Raw genomic sequence first — 16,219 nt, forward strand, 5'->3', positions numbered from 1 at the left:
CTATGAACTAGATGAGTCAAGTGCAGGTCACCTAAGCTGCTGTGAGTTAGTGAATATAGTAGTTAAGTCATGTCCCCAAACTGCATTTCACAGCACTATTTCCCTCACCCCTTACCTTCTTTCCATAATGCCTTCTGCAATGTTTTCTGAGACTTATATATCAGGGAGCTTAATAGAGAAGTCCCATGTAGAGCTGAGCACTTCATGGGTGCTTATTCTAAGCTCTTTGAACAGTTAGGAGTCTCTGCATTAATCACTGCCCACTGCAAAAAGAACCTTTCTGACCAAATTGGAAAGCAGCATAGTTTTTAATTTTGTAAAATTTAAAAATATGAATAGCACCATCTGACCATGCCCAGAAATATTTCATGAGGCAAATTATTTTAAGAAAAAGCAAGTTGTCATTGTTTTCTACATAGCACAAATAATAGTAGTAGTAGAATTTACATCCTTTTAAGTAATGCTTTTCACAGAGCATCTTAACCATATCAAACACAGTGTCAAATATGGGATTTCTCTGGGAATCCTTTTACTGTTGGTCTTAAAAATCCCAGTACTGGGGCTGGATGGATAGTTTAGTTCAGTAGCTAAGAGCACTGACTGCTCTTCCGGAGTTCCTGGATTCAATTCCCAGCACCCACATGGCAGCTAACAACTATCTGTAACTCCAAGATCTGACATCCTCACACAGATATACATGCAGGCAAAATACTAATACACATAAAATACAAAGAAATATTTTTTTAAATCCCAATGATATTGCCATTATCAAACATATGCTTGAGTAGTTTATTCTTCAGTGCTAGTATACGGAGCACATTTTCCACAGCAGGTTATGTGTGTTTATAAATCTTCCTCAGTCCATTTCTTTGCTCTTAGAACCTGACATACTGCCACAGTTTTCTGGTCTTTTTGCAAGTTCCCATGGCATCAATGTTTGCATATTTTTATATGTGTTTCCTGTTTAGCTGGCAGCCGTTCTGGGTCTCCAGGAAGAGTTCTAACCACAACAGCCCTCTCTACTGTGAGCTCTGGTGCTCAACGAGTCCTGGTCAATTCAGCTTCAGCACAGAAGAGAAGCAAGATACCAAGGAGCCAGGGCTGCAGCAGAGAGGCCAGCCCATCTAGGCTTTCAGTGGGTAAGACTTTGTGTGTGAGGTGCCACCTTTGGCTTTCTTGGAAGTTCAAGGAGAATTAAAGTCGCGGTTGCTGAAACGTATGGTATGAATTGAATCTTGAAATGTGCGCACACCAGCACTCACACAAGCACACGTGGAGGTCGGAGGGCAAGTTGTAGGAGTCATTCTCTATTTCTACCAGTTCCGGGATCAAACTAAGAGAGGTTGACAGGAATTACCTGAGCCATCTTGATAACTTTAATAATATTCAGCACTTTGCATTTGCTTCATAAGATGACTTTAAAGTTGAAACATGGCTCAGTGGGTAAAAGCACTTGCTGCTCTTTCATAGGACCTGAGTTTGGTTCCCACCGTCCATATTGGGCAGCTCACAACCACTTGTAACTCCAGTTCCAAGGATTCTGGCACCATCTTCTGGCCTCTGTAGGGACTCACACATGTGGCACACACTTAACACTCAAACACATGCACACATAAATAATTTTATTTTTTGGATGTTTTGATGTTTGTTTGTTTGTTGAACCATGGTTTCACTGTGTAGCCCTGGCTGTCCTGGATCTCACTCTGTAGCCCAGGCTGGCCTCCAACTCACAGAGATCCAACTACCTCTACCTCTCGAGTGCTAGGATTAAAGGCTTGTGACCACACAGCTGGCTAAATACGTTTTTTAGGTTGTGAACTGTTGGGCATAGTGACTAAGCCTGGGGCAGAGGCAGAAGTATAGTGAATTTTAAGTCAGTCAGGGCTACATAGCAAGACTCTGTCTCTTAGAAATTATTTTAAAGACAAAAATATTATAAAAAGTATTTATTTTGTTGTGAGTAAAGTTTGCTACCAGGACAGTCTGCCATGATCCACCTTTTCCTAAGAGGACATTGAGTGCTGTGTATTGCAGTGTAGCAGCAATCTTAAAAGTTCATATTAATAAAAACAAATCCGGAGCCAGGTATTGGGGTGAATGCTGGATGATCAGAGAAGCAGAACAAGCCACAGCTACCTCACCTTGCCAGTTCCTCAACTAATCGTTTCCTCAGACTGGAAGCCTCTGAGTCCTCATTCAAAATGGATCTCAGCTGAACTGCTACTCGAAGCCTAAAAGCTTAACCGGGCTCTAGTTCCTGGTCCTCACACCTTATATACCTTTTTGCTTTCTGCCTTCACTTCTTGGGATTAAAGGTGTGAGTCACCATGCTTGGCTGTATCCTTGAACTCACAGAGAGATCCCGATGGATCTCTGCCTCTGGAATGCTAGGATTAAAGACGTGTGCTACCACTGCCTATCCTCTATGTTTAATATTGTGGCTGTTCCATTCTCTGACTCCAGATAAGTTTATTAGCGTGCACAATATTTCGGGGAACACAGTACCACCACATTGCAGTGTGGGAAGGGACATCCTACTGCACTCTACTCAGAGCCCTGCCAGTTGCTCAAGTCAGGCCACATCTGGCTGCTTTGGTCTGCAGTGAGGCCTCTGTAGGTGTTTTCCCAACATTTTCTGACTTTTTGTATTTTTTTTTCAAGCTTTTATGAAAGAGCCATATTTTCTTCTCATATCCTTACTGACATTGTCCTCTCAGTAAAACTCATGATGGGTAGAACTTCTTGCCTTAGAGTTGCTTCTTCCTTTGTGTGGGCTGTGGCCTGGTCCTCTGTAGGGCTGTCAGTCTGAGAGTCCCTTTCACTGCTTCCCAGATTGGTGAACTCATCCTTCAATTCATCTTATTTTTCTTGATTTACTCTTTTGCTTAGCCTCATACACTTTCTCAAATAAATTCCTCAGAAATTACGTTTAGGAGTCCAGGTTTTTGTCACTACATAAAAAAGTTTTTATTCAGTTAAGAGCTGGGGACTTACTTCAGGAAATCTGCAGATTTGTAACACCAAGGGCTTCTGGGATTTCATCCTCACTAACTAGCTTCCTTTTGTTTTCCAGACATAACTTTAGATTCTTCTTATTCTTACTTTTTTTTTTTTTTTTTTTTTTTTTTCTGGTTTTTCCAGACAGGGTTTTCCTGTATAGTCCTGCCTGTCCTGGAACTCACTCTGTAGACTAGGCTGGCCTTGAATTCATAGATCATCCATCTACCTCTGCCTCTTTAGTGCTGGGATTAAAGAGGTGTGTCACCACTGCCCAGTTTAGATTCTTTTATACCTTCAGTCAGTACTCAGATTTTTCTGGCACTTTTTTTTTCCTGTATTCATATTTTGTGTTTTTGCTTATAAAGGGTGAAAAAAGACATTAATTGAAAGCTACATTGTGAGTTTGAGACTAGTCTGCCTCATGGGTCCAGACACTTGGTCTCAAAGGGAAAAGAATAAACAAGTAATTTATTTTCAGTCTCAAAACCAACTTGTTATTAAACAGTTCTTGAAAAGCTGAAACTATGTTTGGAAAGAACTAACTTCTGCCTTCTGTTTCCTGCTGCTGCTGCTGCTGCTGCACGTCAGCCCGGAGCAGTCGTATCCCTCGACCCAGTGTGAGTCAAGGCTGTAGCCGGGAAGCCAGTCGAGAGAGCAGCAGGGACACGAGCCCAGTTCGCTCTTTCCAGCCCCTTGGTAAGTGTCTGAGCAGGTGGGAGGCACACTGCCTTCCAGGGAGTGGGCTGTGACCATTGGGACACCTCCCTGTTCCTGGAATTCAGGGTTCTCCACCAGAGAACCTCTCATCCTGAGGAGAGAGTCCAAAGGACTGAATACACTGAGTCATGGGGCTAGCCTTTGTAACTTACCTTAAATGACAATCAAGTCAGTGTCACCTAGATAGAAACTCAGAATATCAAATTTAATTTCTGTCTTAGGGAGGTTGAGTCAAGACCATAAATGAAACCAACCTGGCTTACATTTACATACTTCTCTTTAAGAAGACAAAAAAAGGAAGTTTGAATTCAAAAAATTCAAAAAATTAGAACATGTTTTAAATATTAATTTACTTATAAATAAAGTATAGACTGGTTTGATTAAATAAATTTTATACCTTCTAAGCAGAAAAATTGACTTCAACTTAGTCATTTAAGTTATTAGGTCATTTAATATGGTTTTCTAGAAAGATAGCCACAAAATAACATGAACTTTTCATCATAGGGAAGGATTGACATTTTATAGTGTTTTATATTTTAGTTACATGTAGCTAATGCTGTGTCACTGAAATGAAACTTATTTCTGATTATACTTTGTCTTGTATCTTTGATTATAATACTGTATTTGCCTCTATTATAAAAGAATTAAATGATTTTTAAGGCCTTAATATTTCCAGGATAACTGGAGAAGCAGAATATTTTGCTTTAAGGATGTTTGAATTTTTTCTCTCTACCCTTTTCATGCGTGGATTTCCTTTTCTGTACAGTAAGAGTAATAGTGTATATAAGAATTAGGAACGTTTGGAAGTTTGTATACAACAACAAAATGCTTGAAAGGCAATACTGGGCCCACAGCAAGCATTCAGTTACCATGGCCATCTTCCCTTCCATCACCATGCTATGGCTGTTCTTTTCCTCCCTCAGCTTACCCTAAAAGCAGTTCATTACACTTCAGTGTCAGGATGCTCAGACTTGAATGTTATATGCATTTACATAATGTTAATAGTGTACTGAAAGGAAATGTGTCAGGAAGAAACCAAATGTGTTTCTGTACATCTTAAGCTTGCACAATAATTTAAGATTGCAGAAAATATATAATCAAGTACTTCAGTTAAAGAAAAAAAAAAAGGTAAGCATGGGGCTAGAGAGATGGTCAGAGGTACTAAGTACTGGCTGCTCCTCCAGAGGACCCAGGTTCAGCTCCTAGAACCTTCCTGGTGACTATAATTGTCTGTAACTCTAGTTCCTGGGGTCCAGCACCTTCTTCTGGCCAGCAAGGGTACCAGGTACAGAGGCGTAGATGTAGGCAAACATCCGTACATGTAAGATTAAATAAAATATCAGGAAGCCAGGGAGAGAGAGGGAGACAAAATGACCAGCATGGTTAGTTGGGCACAGTGCACACACCTGAAATCCCAGCATCTGGGAGGCATAGGCCCTGGAAGTTTGAGGTCAGCCTGCAACATAGCAAAATACTTTAAAAATAAGAACAACAACAAAAACTATAACCATGGTTAGTAATCCAGTTTTTTAAAGAAATGTGTGGTACTGGGAATTGAATGTAGGGCCTTTCACATTCTAGATTTTCTGCCACTGAGCTATGTCCTCTACTCTAAACAGCACTTTTTAAGGAAAGATACTGGGGTTTTTGTTAGCACCGTATATAGCTCAGGCTGGCCTTAAGCTAGCTATGTGGCCAAGGCTAGCTTTGAATGCCTGATCCTCCTACCTTAACTTTCTGAGTTCTGGGTTACAGGGTTATGCTGCCATACCTAGCTAGGCCATTAACACTCTAGATTAATTTAAAAGCCCCCATTTGACAAGTTACTTAGATCTATTATTACAGGGTTATGCCGCCATACCTAGCTAGGTCATTAACACTCTAGTTTAATTTAAAAGCCTCCATTTGACAAGTTACTTAGATTTATTATTACAGGCAGCTATTTCCTGATTCTCAATGAACTTTCTATTTAGGATAAAGATGCTAAAAGATTTTTTCAATCTCTAGGTCAGTTTTCAGGAATGCTTCTGTAATCTCTTTATTTACATAAAAATAGTGCACAGCAACCCATGTGGTGGCATATGCTGAATCCCAGCATTCAGGGGGCTGATCAGTCAGTCCTGTTTGTTTCACAGGGGTAGCAACCCAGAGGTTAGGCAATCCTCACCATTCCTATTTTCTGAACCCTGTAGTTCTTCCTACACATGCTGACTTGATAGAATCGTTTTGTCCTCTGTGACTGAATATTTATACTCAACACATAGATTCTATAACTTGTCACACAGCCCCAGTAGCACAAGGCCAGTGTGAAGGTTTGAAAATGCAAGAAGTCAAAGCTGAGCAAAGTTCCACTTCTCTGGAACTTACCCCTTCCAGTTCTATTAGTTCAGGAACCAAGAATTAAGAAAAGTGTTCTATATTATAACCATGGGTATGATACCTCTTATGTATATTATAACCACCCACATGATACCTCTTTCTTACGTAAACTGTAGCCATATGTGTGATACCTCCCTTGTCTGTATTGTAGCCACAGGTGTGAAACTGCCTACTTACTGTCTTGGACCAAAGGAACTGTTGACTCCTGAAAAGTTTTCAAAGGTTTTCAGCCACAAGCCACATCATGACTCAGTTCCTCACCACATTAGACTATTCCCTTACATAATATTAAAACTGGGTAGTAGGGTTATCTACTGGCTTATTAGTACTGGTCTTTAATACTTAGTAGCTATCTGTGCACTATTCTCTGTCTACTCCTTCTTCCCTTCAGTCTTTTTGATGGAATTACTGTTTCTGAAGGCCATCCTGTAGGAAAGGCAAAAGTGATTCCTGTTACAAAAAATAGTTAGCAGCTCTCACTAATACAACTGAGGAGGATGAATTTAAAATGAAAGCTATGTATTTCATTAAACATTAAAATATTTATGTGGTTGTTTATTTCTGGATGTAAGACAAGAATCAGCTTCATGTACTGTCAAAATGTGAACAGATGTCTAAAATGCCAAAGTATGATAAGTTTAGGTTGTAAAATGGTATTTTGGGGAAATTGATTACAGATTTTTAAGGAGTTTTATTAAGTCATTGATATTTTTTGATGCCCATAGCTTCCATTTTTCAATAGTCCATTACCAAATGCAGATGTAATGAATAAAATATACATTAACATAAGTGAAGTCAATGATGTTTTTTTTTTTTAGTAATCTGAATGTTTTCTGTGTACTTTCTGAAAACAAAGGTCTTGAAAGAATACAGATCCTAAGTTATAGTACTTACAGGTGTGGTTTTTATCACATAAATCAGCCTCTGTGCTCTAATCCCATCTGTCTTAGTCTGTCCAGCATGCTATAACATGCTATAGACTCAGTACTTTGAAGTGACCAGAGTTTATTCTCACAGTTCTTGAGGCCGAGATGTCCAAGATGAAGGTACCATCCATTGTCCACTGAGGGCCCTTCTGGCTCATGAATCTTGTGGTGATGTCCTCTGTAGAAGGAACTGCTTAGTTCTCTGGAGTCTCCTTTATGAGTACCTTGCTCTCATGACCAGATTATCTCTTAGAGACACCACTTACCTTTTAATATTCGGGGTCAGGATTTCAACATAGGAATGGAAAGGCACAAAAATTCAGACCTATAAAATTGAAATAATGACTCTCACTGAGTGTTCGAGAGTAAAGGAGACTATGATTAGCTACCATAGTGGTTTTTTTTTTTTTTTTTTTTTTTTTTTACTACAAGTGTTCGTTTTTGTTTTGTTTTCATGCTTGTACTTTTGACATTTCCCTCCATTTGAATACTTGCCTTTTTTGTCTTTCAGGCCTATGTCTGTCCACTTAGGTACAATTTGTATGTGTGTCAGGATTGATCTTGCAATGCTAGTTAATGTTCATTTGCCATATGTGGCGATACTCCCATCATTAACTATAAAGAGTAACACCACTGTTAACTAACTCACCTTGCCGACAGTAGTGCTGCCACTATTCCTTGTTTCTGTGGTGATAGATGAGGTTTGTATGGTCCTGTTATTCCAGCCTCCAGACACCATTCCAGATCCACTGGTGCCCTCTACGCCCCCGATGTGTATGGGGCCTCAGGTGAAGGATGAGTACATTTTCACTATCATCTCTGCATTCATCTCAGATTTTGTCCTTTCCGTTTCTATCACATAATATTCATTTTAAAGTTAATTTGTGTTATTTAAGTTTAAGTTATTAGAGAATAAATCACTTGGTTTCCCCCAAGTAACTACCCTTCCTTTAGCAGCCCTGGCATTTTTCTAACTGACAGATGGGCGTTGCTTTGTGTTGGTTGGTTGGTTTTTTTCTTTCTTCTTCTTTTTTTTTTTTTTTGGTATAACTTGTGTCATTTTTAAATACAGAATTGTTTTATGTTCTCAGTTATGTACTTCATCTTTATATATGTGTGTTAAAAAAAAAAAAAACCAAAATGGTGGATGAAGTGTTTTAATTGTAAACAGAGGTATGTAAAACAGTTGGTGGGCAGGTGAGAATTCATCTCTTGTTTGTCTGTACACGTCAGACCATTGGGCACATAGTAGTCACTTAATGGTTACTAAACAGTCTGTTTTAGCTAAAGAATAAAATCAGTTATCCTGAAGGAGAGACTATAATTCGAGCCTTTCTTGTGATGAGTTGCTGGTGTGACTTTGTAGCTCTGGGTTACTTTATGGTTCATTTCATTTGGGGAGCCCCTTGCCTGTACTGGCAGAGCCATGGTCTCCCTGTTCTACCAAGTAAACAGTGGTTCTTTAAATTTGTTTCTCATTTGTCAATAATTCTGATTGCTTTTTCCCTTTCACTTGACCAAAACCTCATTGTGCCCAGAAAAATACATATTGCTTTTAAAATGCTTTGTCCCATTGGTTTTTTTTCCTTTCCCCTTATTAAGAGTTGACTCCCACCCCGCAGTCCCTTGCATTATTCCTTTTGTGACGATCTGATGGCCGTTTTCCTTCTTTTTCTGGTGAATTAGGTCCGGGATATGGGATCAGCCAGTCAAGCCGATTGTCATCCTCCGTCAGTGCCATGCGAGTCCTGAACACAGGCTCCGACGTGGAGGAAGCGGTCGCTGATGCCTTGGTACTTTGCTCCATCTTCCTGTCCATGTAGACTTTCCTAGTCAATAAAGCCTGTATGTGAGAGAGCCTTCCCTGTGTGGGAGAAGGGATGAGAAATTCTAAATTAAACCTAAGAAGACAAAATGTAGACAGTATAAGTAGCAGAGTAATACATTAATGATCAATCCTTACTAATATTCAGAATTTTAAGCCAGATCAGTAATCTTAACTGAGTGTCACGAACAAAAAATCTTGATATTTTTAATAATAGCAGTATCATGTTTAAAGCACTGTGATCTATTGACTGTATGGCAAATAGATCAGTACATTTGTATTGTATGTATACTTACAAATATGTAATTTCAAGGTTATCTTTACCTTGATTTTGTAGGGGTTTGCTTTGTTATGGAGACAGGGTTTCACTGTCTTGGCTGTCTTGGCTGTCTTGGCTGTCCAGGAGCTCTCTATGTAGACCCTGCTGGCCTTGAACTCACAGAGCTCCTGCATTGGCCTCCTGAGTGCTAAGATTAAAGGCATGTACCACCATGCCTGGACTGATTATTTATTTAAGATATTTTCCTGGTTCTTTATGCTCCACATATTAAAAAATGAGGATTCAAAACACTGAAGGATTGGGGTATTTGTAGGAAGAATGCTGTGTACCATATGTATGTATACATATGTATAAACGCTGTTCTTATGTAAAATTATGAAGACTTGAAATGCTGGGTGGTATTTATTTGGTTAACTCCCCTAGTCAGTCCAATATGACACTTTATCTTTCATATTATGGCTTACAATTAGGGGTGTGGCTGAATGGTAGAAGGCTGACCTAGCATGCATAATGTACTGGGTTCAGTTCTTAGCACTCAAAACAAGGTGACTCAAATAATGATGATAGGAATCCTCTGTTTCAAAATATTTATTCATTTTCTCTTTGAGGACTATTAGGATTGGTACTGGCATTGGATTCAGAGCCTTGTTCATGCTGAATTTCTACCTGGAATTTATGGAAGGCCTCACCCTTGTGTTTGGTGGTTCCATCTGGTGCAGGAGCCTGTACATCTCAGGCGAGCAGCACACCACTGAGCTAGCACTCTGCCCCTCAGCTTTAAAAAATAAAAAAAAAACAGACCAGTATAGTGAAAAAAGCTATTTTTGGTTGTAGACGTGAAAGACACATTTTTAAAATATTCATTGGTAATAGCTGTGATTTATTGCATATCGTCACATGTGATAATAACCATGTTGACTTTCTGTCTTTAACTCAAGCTGTGAGAGTTTTTAATATAATTAGAGGCTCTGTTCTTCTGAATGTGGGATGTGTTGATCACATTTTCTGATGGCATTTAATCAATCAGATGATTTAAGGTTTTTTTGGTTTTGGGTTTTGAAGACAGTATTTCCCCATGAAACAGCCCTGGGTGTCCTGGAACTCGCTCTGTAGACCAGACTGGTCTCAAACTCCCGAGTGCTGGGATGAAAGGCATGCACCACTACCTCCTGGCTTAAGTTTTTATTATGCCTTATTCTGTTTCCCAAATGATGTTTTCCAGGTTGCTTTTTTTTTTTTTAAGTTTAATGATTTGCCATTGAACTTTTGCTTGCATGGTTTTAAGGATTGGCTTGGTTATTCTGGAGTTGCTGTTTATGCAAGCAAGAAAGATGGTAGCTTCTAGTTATGTAGAAATATTTAACCAAAAAGTTGTTCTAAAATTTATTTTTATATATGTGGATCTTTGCACTATCTGCATGCCTGGTACCTGTGGAGGTCAGAAGAAGCAAGCATCAGAACCCCTGAAACTGGAGTTACAGATGGTTGTGAGCTTCATGTAGAAGCTGGGAATTGAACCCAGGACCTCTGGAAGAGCAGCCAGTGCTCTTAATCCCTGAGCCATCTCTCCAGCACCCCTCCTTTTTTTTCTCCCATTGAGACAAATTCTCAATGTGTGGTTCTGGCTGGCCTAAAACTCACTATATAGACCAGGTAAACCTCATCATTTGCTTAGCACAGATGTAACTATCAAGTTAATGGAAAATTTCCAACCACTAAACCAGATTTATACCTGGAGAAATAAAGTCTAATTGAGAAGTAGCAAAGAGGCTATAAATAATAAGAATACTTTGAATTTCTTTAGGAAACTGTTGGTAGAAATGTTTTTGTAATTTAGGTGTTTCTTTTTTTAATTGAAGGATACTGACAAGATTAAAGGTACAACCTGGTTAAGCAGTTCTTTGTTATCTATATGTTATAAAACTGAATATTTTTGATCGTGGGCATTGTTAATGCCAAGTTCACTGTGCTGTTTAGCAAAATGTTCTTCATTATTTTCAATTTCTCTCTTTAAAAATTGACTGCTCTCAGCTCTTAGGAGACATACGGACTAAGGTATAGACATCACTATTTTCTGACATCTTATGATATCATAACTTTTTTCTCTCCTTCATCAATTTAACAGATAATAGTCATCTATAAAAAATTAAAGTGGAAGTAATAAAACTCTTAGCTGTCCATCTGTTATTCTGTCACTGTGATTGTCTATGGGGGATACTGACTGAACACAGTGTTTTGGGAAGGTGCTACTTTTTTTTATACATGAGGTGAGCTGTTTATACTGGAGTCTTTAATTGAACTGTCCTGGAGCCCACCTGAATAGATACTGTCGTTCTAAATTGAGTTAGTGTCTGTAGGTCGATATGAGAGAGTCAGTAATGGTAGCAGCTTTGGAAAACCTTTTGATTATTTATGTTAAGATAGTGTATCTTTAAGATTTTAACATCTGTAGATGCTTGGAAATTTTGAGTTCCTACTACCCTTAGTGTGTTTCATGGTAGTAGCTCCCCTTTTCCCCAGCCAAACCCAAGTATCAGAGCACATACATTTTTTTTTTCCAGTTTCTCCAGGAAAATTTCAAACGAGCCACTTTTAATATGAAAGGAATAATGGGCAGTTGCATAAATTATAGACCTTACAGTCAAGAAATGAAAGGAACCTCGACTGCTTTCTCTTACATAATAAGCTACAGGACATAGGTTACATTGGGAAAACTCTAGGGACACAAAAGCATCTTGCTTCCTAAAAGTCGTAGTGAGCATACCACTCTCATGGTATTTTACTTCTCTCGAAAGCATAAAGGTTAGAACAAGGGGAAATGGCAAGAGAAATAGAGAAGAAGAGGTACTTAGGCAAGAGCATGGTGTTTTACATAAGAAAACCCTGGTTCTACTCCTCTCTAAAGGTGGTATTTTCTTCTTGTCAACGCCTACTTCTAGTACAGTTTGTATTTACAGTCTGTGTTCCTGCTTTTCCATTCTAAGGAGAAAGCCTATACTTGTGAGCATCTCCCACTTGACATGACCGAGCTCACACATAGTCATCTTCTGTACCTACTTTCATAGTTAAACAGCTCATGTTCTACTAACTTCTAAAGTCCTTCCTGAACAAAAACTAAATATTGACATTTTATCTTTACAATGGTTAGCAGCATGCCCTCCACTGATCTAAGACAGAAATCAGTCTTTTTGTGTTGAATAAACACTATGAAATACCCCATATGTTTGTAACTACTGCTAATGTAGTTCTTGATATGTAACAGAAAAAACCTGCTCGAAGAAGATATGAGTCATATGGAATGCACTCAGATGATGATGCCAACAGCGATGCTTCTAGCGCGTGTTCAGAACGCTCCTATAGTTCTCGAAATGGTAGTATTCCTACCTACATGAGACAGACAGAAGACGTGGCAGAGGTCCTCAACAGATGTGCTAGTTCCAATTGGTCAGAGAGGAAAGAAGGCCTCCTGGGTCTGCAGAACTTGTTAAAAAACCAGAGAACGCTAAGGTGAGAAGTGTCATGAAATACTTTTTCAAGCAGGCCAGCACCTTTCGACTTGACTTTGTAAAATGTGTCAGAAATTGTGTTAAAGGTTTTCCCACACCGTCCTCCTTTAGGGCCATTAGTACTATAACTAAAACTGCTGTAATTGTCTTGCTCTAGCTAATTTTAGAGCAAAACTTTGAGGTCTAAGAGGTGACTCACTAAGTGAAGTGCTTGTTATGCAAGTGTGAGGACCTGAGTATAGGACCCCAGGAACCATGCAAAACCAGATGCAGCAATGCACTGTAATGCCAGTGCTCCTGTGGGAAGGTGAAAGGTGGAGATAGGAGAGCAGCTGGAACTCACAGTCCAGCTGTCTGGTGTGTGCAGCAGCCAAACAAGAAGCCCTATCTCATACAGGTGGAAGGCAAGAGCTGGCAACCGAGGACCTCCACACATGAGCCCATTCACACACATGGCAGTGCACCACACAGAGAGATTTAAAACAAACTAGCCAGGCATTGTGGCACACACCTCTAATGCCAGCAGCACTCAGGAGGCAGAGGCAGGCACATCTCTGAATTTGAGGCCAGCCTGGTCTACTGAGTGAATCTCAGGACAGCTAGGGCTATATAGAGAAACCCTGTCTAGAGAAAAATCAAAAACAAGAAACACCTTTTTATTCAAAACAGTTTAGGTCAATATGTTTGTAATTTTGGAATTCAAAGTGAGTAAGATGTGATTGTAGAGTGGTAGAGTACTTTTCATTTTTTGTTTGTTTGTTTTTTTGAGATAAGGTTTCTCTGTATAACAGCTCTGGCTGCCTGGAACTCACTCTGTAGACCAGGTTGGCCTCGAACCCACAGAGCCTCTGCCTCCCAAGTTCTGGGACTAAAGGTATGTGCCACCACTGCTTGGCTTAGCGTACTTCTCTTAATGGTTTAGTTTGCTTCATTCTTACATCTTCTATTGTCCTTGTTGATGTGATGTTTTAAATCTATATAGCTGTTGACTCCTTAAGAACCTACCTTCAGGTTAGGCATGTAGGCACGTGCCTTTAATCTCAGTACTCTAGGAGGCAGAGGCAGTTGTACTTCTGAGCTTACAGCCAGATTGGTCTACATAGTGACTTCAAGGCCAGCCAGGGAGACGCTGTCCCCCAAAAAATCAGATTTGGATAATTCAGATTTTGGTGTTAGTGTGATATAAATGTAGAAAGTTGTTTTCTCACTTGATGACAGTAATATTGATATTGTTTATACTTTCTATTTGTACATTTTTAAATGTTTTAGAAATGCATACTTTAAATGTTTATTTTTGTGCTTCCTAAGATATTTTAAGGTACACATACCACATGTCATGACTCAGTGCAGTAAATCATAATACCTAGAGTATTAGGTGCAACATGTCATTTTAAATGGAAAAGCATGGGCAGTTTGGTAAAAAGTAGAACTTATGAAAACATTGTAACATTTAATAAAATTCTTGCGTGGGTCCCCTCACACAGTTTGTTTCCTTACACATTCTGCTGATGAAATGTCGTTCTTCCCTCATTGCCATCCTCATAAGTAGTGTGGGTGGCAGCAGAGTTTGTACTACATTTCACAGCTGTACATTCATCTTGGCTGATAAATCCACAAATTTCTCAATTTTGAGGAATAATTAGTATAACCTTTTTGTTGTCATTAGTAGTAAATTTAATTATTTGTGGGCTTACTATTGAATAATGACTTCACCCTATAGCAAGATATTAAACAGCCTTTTTTACTTTTTATTTTTGGCAGTCGAGTTGAACTGAAAAGATTATGTGAAATTTTCACAAGAATGTTTGCTGATCCTCATGGCAAGGTATGTTGTAGTATTTAATAATATTTATTCCTATGGGGTATCCAAAAAAAGTAATAAAGTGATAGAATGCTGGAGAGATGGCTCAGAGGTTAAGAGCACTGACTGCTCTTCCAGAGGTCCTGAGTTCAATTCCCAGCACCCACATGGTGGCTCACAACCATCTGTAATAAGATCTGGCACCCTCTTCTGTATACATAATAAATAAATAAATTAAATTAAATTAAAAATAAAGTTATAGAAGGAAACTATAAGTCATGGTAGTGATATTTTAAACATAATTTCAGTTCTTTGTATCCATTCATTGAAGCTTCTCCAAAGGAAGATTTGGGGGAGGGGGTGCAGTTACAGTCTCTTACCATTCAGACTAAGAATGCTATGCAGGCTGGATGGTTGCTTGGTGGGATCTGAATTTTTACCACTAGAAACAGAGGTTTGAAACTGGCAGTGGTGTCACACGCCTTTAATCTCAGCACTTGGGAGACAACAGCACGCTGATCTCTGAGTTCAAGGCCAGCCTGGTCTACAGAGTGAGTGCCAGGACAAACCAGAGCTGTTACATATAGAAACTCTTGGAAAACCAAAAAACTTTTAAAAATAAATAAAATAAAATGTCAGCTCTGGGACTGGAGAAACAGCTGAGTGGTTAAGAGCACCTGCTGCTCTTACAGAGGACCCAAATTCAGTTCCCAGTATCCACATCAGGTGTCTCACAACCCTCTGTAACTCCAGCTGCAGGGGCTTGGACGCCTTTGTATGCACAAGTGTGTGCACACGTACACACATGTACACGTACACACACACACACACACACAAGTTAAAATAATAAAAATAAATCTTAGATAAAAGAAAAGAAAAGTAGAAAAAGTTTCAGCTCTGGTGGTCCACTCTTGTGATCTCAACACTAGAGTGAATGGTGAATTGTATCCAGGAAGATCCCTGTGGCTAACTGGCCAGTCAGCTAGCCTACATGGTGAGTGCCAGGCCTGCCAGTGAGAGATGTTGTCTAATAAACAGGTGAATGGTCCTTGAAAACAACACCTGAGGTTAGCCACTGGCCTCCACATACATGCTCATACACATGCATATACAGGCTCTTACACAAACATGTATGTGTACATACACACACATACAACAGAACTTTTTGCTGTTTGTAAAGGATGTAATTGGAATAAGTTGCAAATGTTTCTAACATTCTTTTCAGCTTTCTTCTGTGATAATTACAGCATTAATGTAACCATTCTCATCTTAAAGAAAAATATTGTAGAAAATTTGCTCTTAACAAAAACCATAAAGTAATATTTGAACCATGAGAGAAATTCTTCACACATTGGAAAAATACATAAAAGCTTCTGAATATTTTCACTTTTTAATGTTCATCAAATATCTTTAGACCTGGGCTTAGTGACACATACTTGTAATCCCAGTACTTGGGAGATGAAGGCAAGAAGATCTTAAGTTCAAGACCAAGATCAGCTACATAGTGAATTTAAGGCCAATCTGGGCTATATGAGACCTTGTCTCAAAAATATGTGTTTAATGAAGTATGTAAAGTCATCGTGTGTTCTGTAAAATGTTGGCTTCCCTGACACACACCATTGTAAATGTGCTGTAGCCTTGCACAACGTGAGTACCAGAACTCAAAACTAGTGGTGACTAGGAAATGAAGAAATTGCAGATGGATAGACAAAAGTACAGGGAAGTTAGGACCAGATGAGCTGGGCTCTCAGATAGGAAAAGCTGCCCTGGAAGCAAGCTCAGTGT

The 16,219-nt window shown here is 39.2% G+C and overlaps 1 protein-coding gene across 34 annotated transcripts in view; it reads left to right on the forward strand.

The window, feature by feature from the left end:
* Clasp2 (cytoplasmic linker associated protein 2) overlaps nucleotides 1-16,219 on the forward strand; it is a 198,664-nt gene that overhangs the window by 135,757 nt on the left and 46,688 nt on the right. For 16 of the 34 annotated variants that reach the window (XM_036192030.1, XM_036192036.1, XM_036192031.1 and 13 more), the window contains 7 exons: nucleotides 969-1,139; nucleotides 3,589-3,696; nucleotides 7,748-7,810; nucleotides 8,709-8,815; nucleotides 11,159-11,182; nucleotides 12,390-12,634; nucleotides 14,395-14,458. In XM_036192030.1, the coding sequence (XP_036047923.1) occupies nucleotides 969-1,139; nucleotides 3,589-3,696; nucleotides 7,748-7,810; nucleotides 8,709-8,815; nucleotides 11,159-11,182; nucleotides 12,390-12,634; nucleotides 14,395-14,458 (782 nt within the window). The remainder of the gene's footprint in view (nucleotides 1-968; nucleotides 1,140-3,588; nucleotides 3,697-7,747; nucleotides 7,811-8,708; nucleotides 8,816-11,158; nucleotides 11,183-12,389; nucleotides 12,635-14,394; nucleotides 14,459-16,219) is intronic. The other 18 variants (XM_036192049.1, XM_036192047.1, XM_036192048.1 and 15 more) reach the window with 3 other exon arrangements.

This window comes from Onychomys torridus, chromosome 7 (genome assembly GCF_903995425.1).
Source record: "Onychomys torridus chromosome 7, mOncTor1.1, whole genome shotgun sequence".
NCBI lineage: Eukaryota > Metazoa > Chordata > Mammalia > Rodentia > Cricetidae > Onychomys > Onychomys torridus.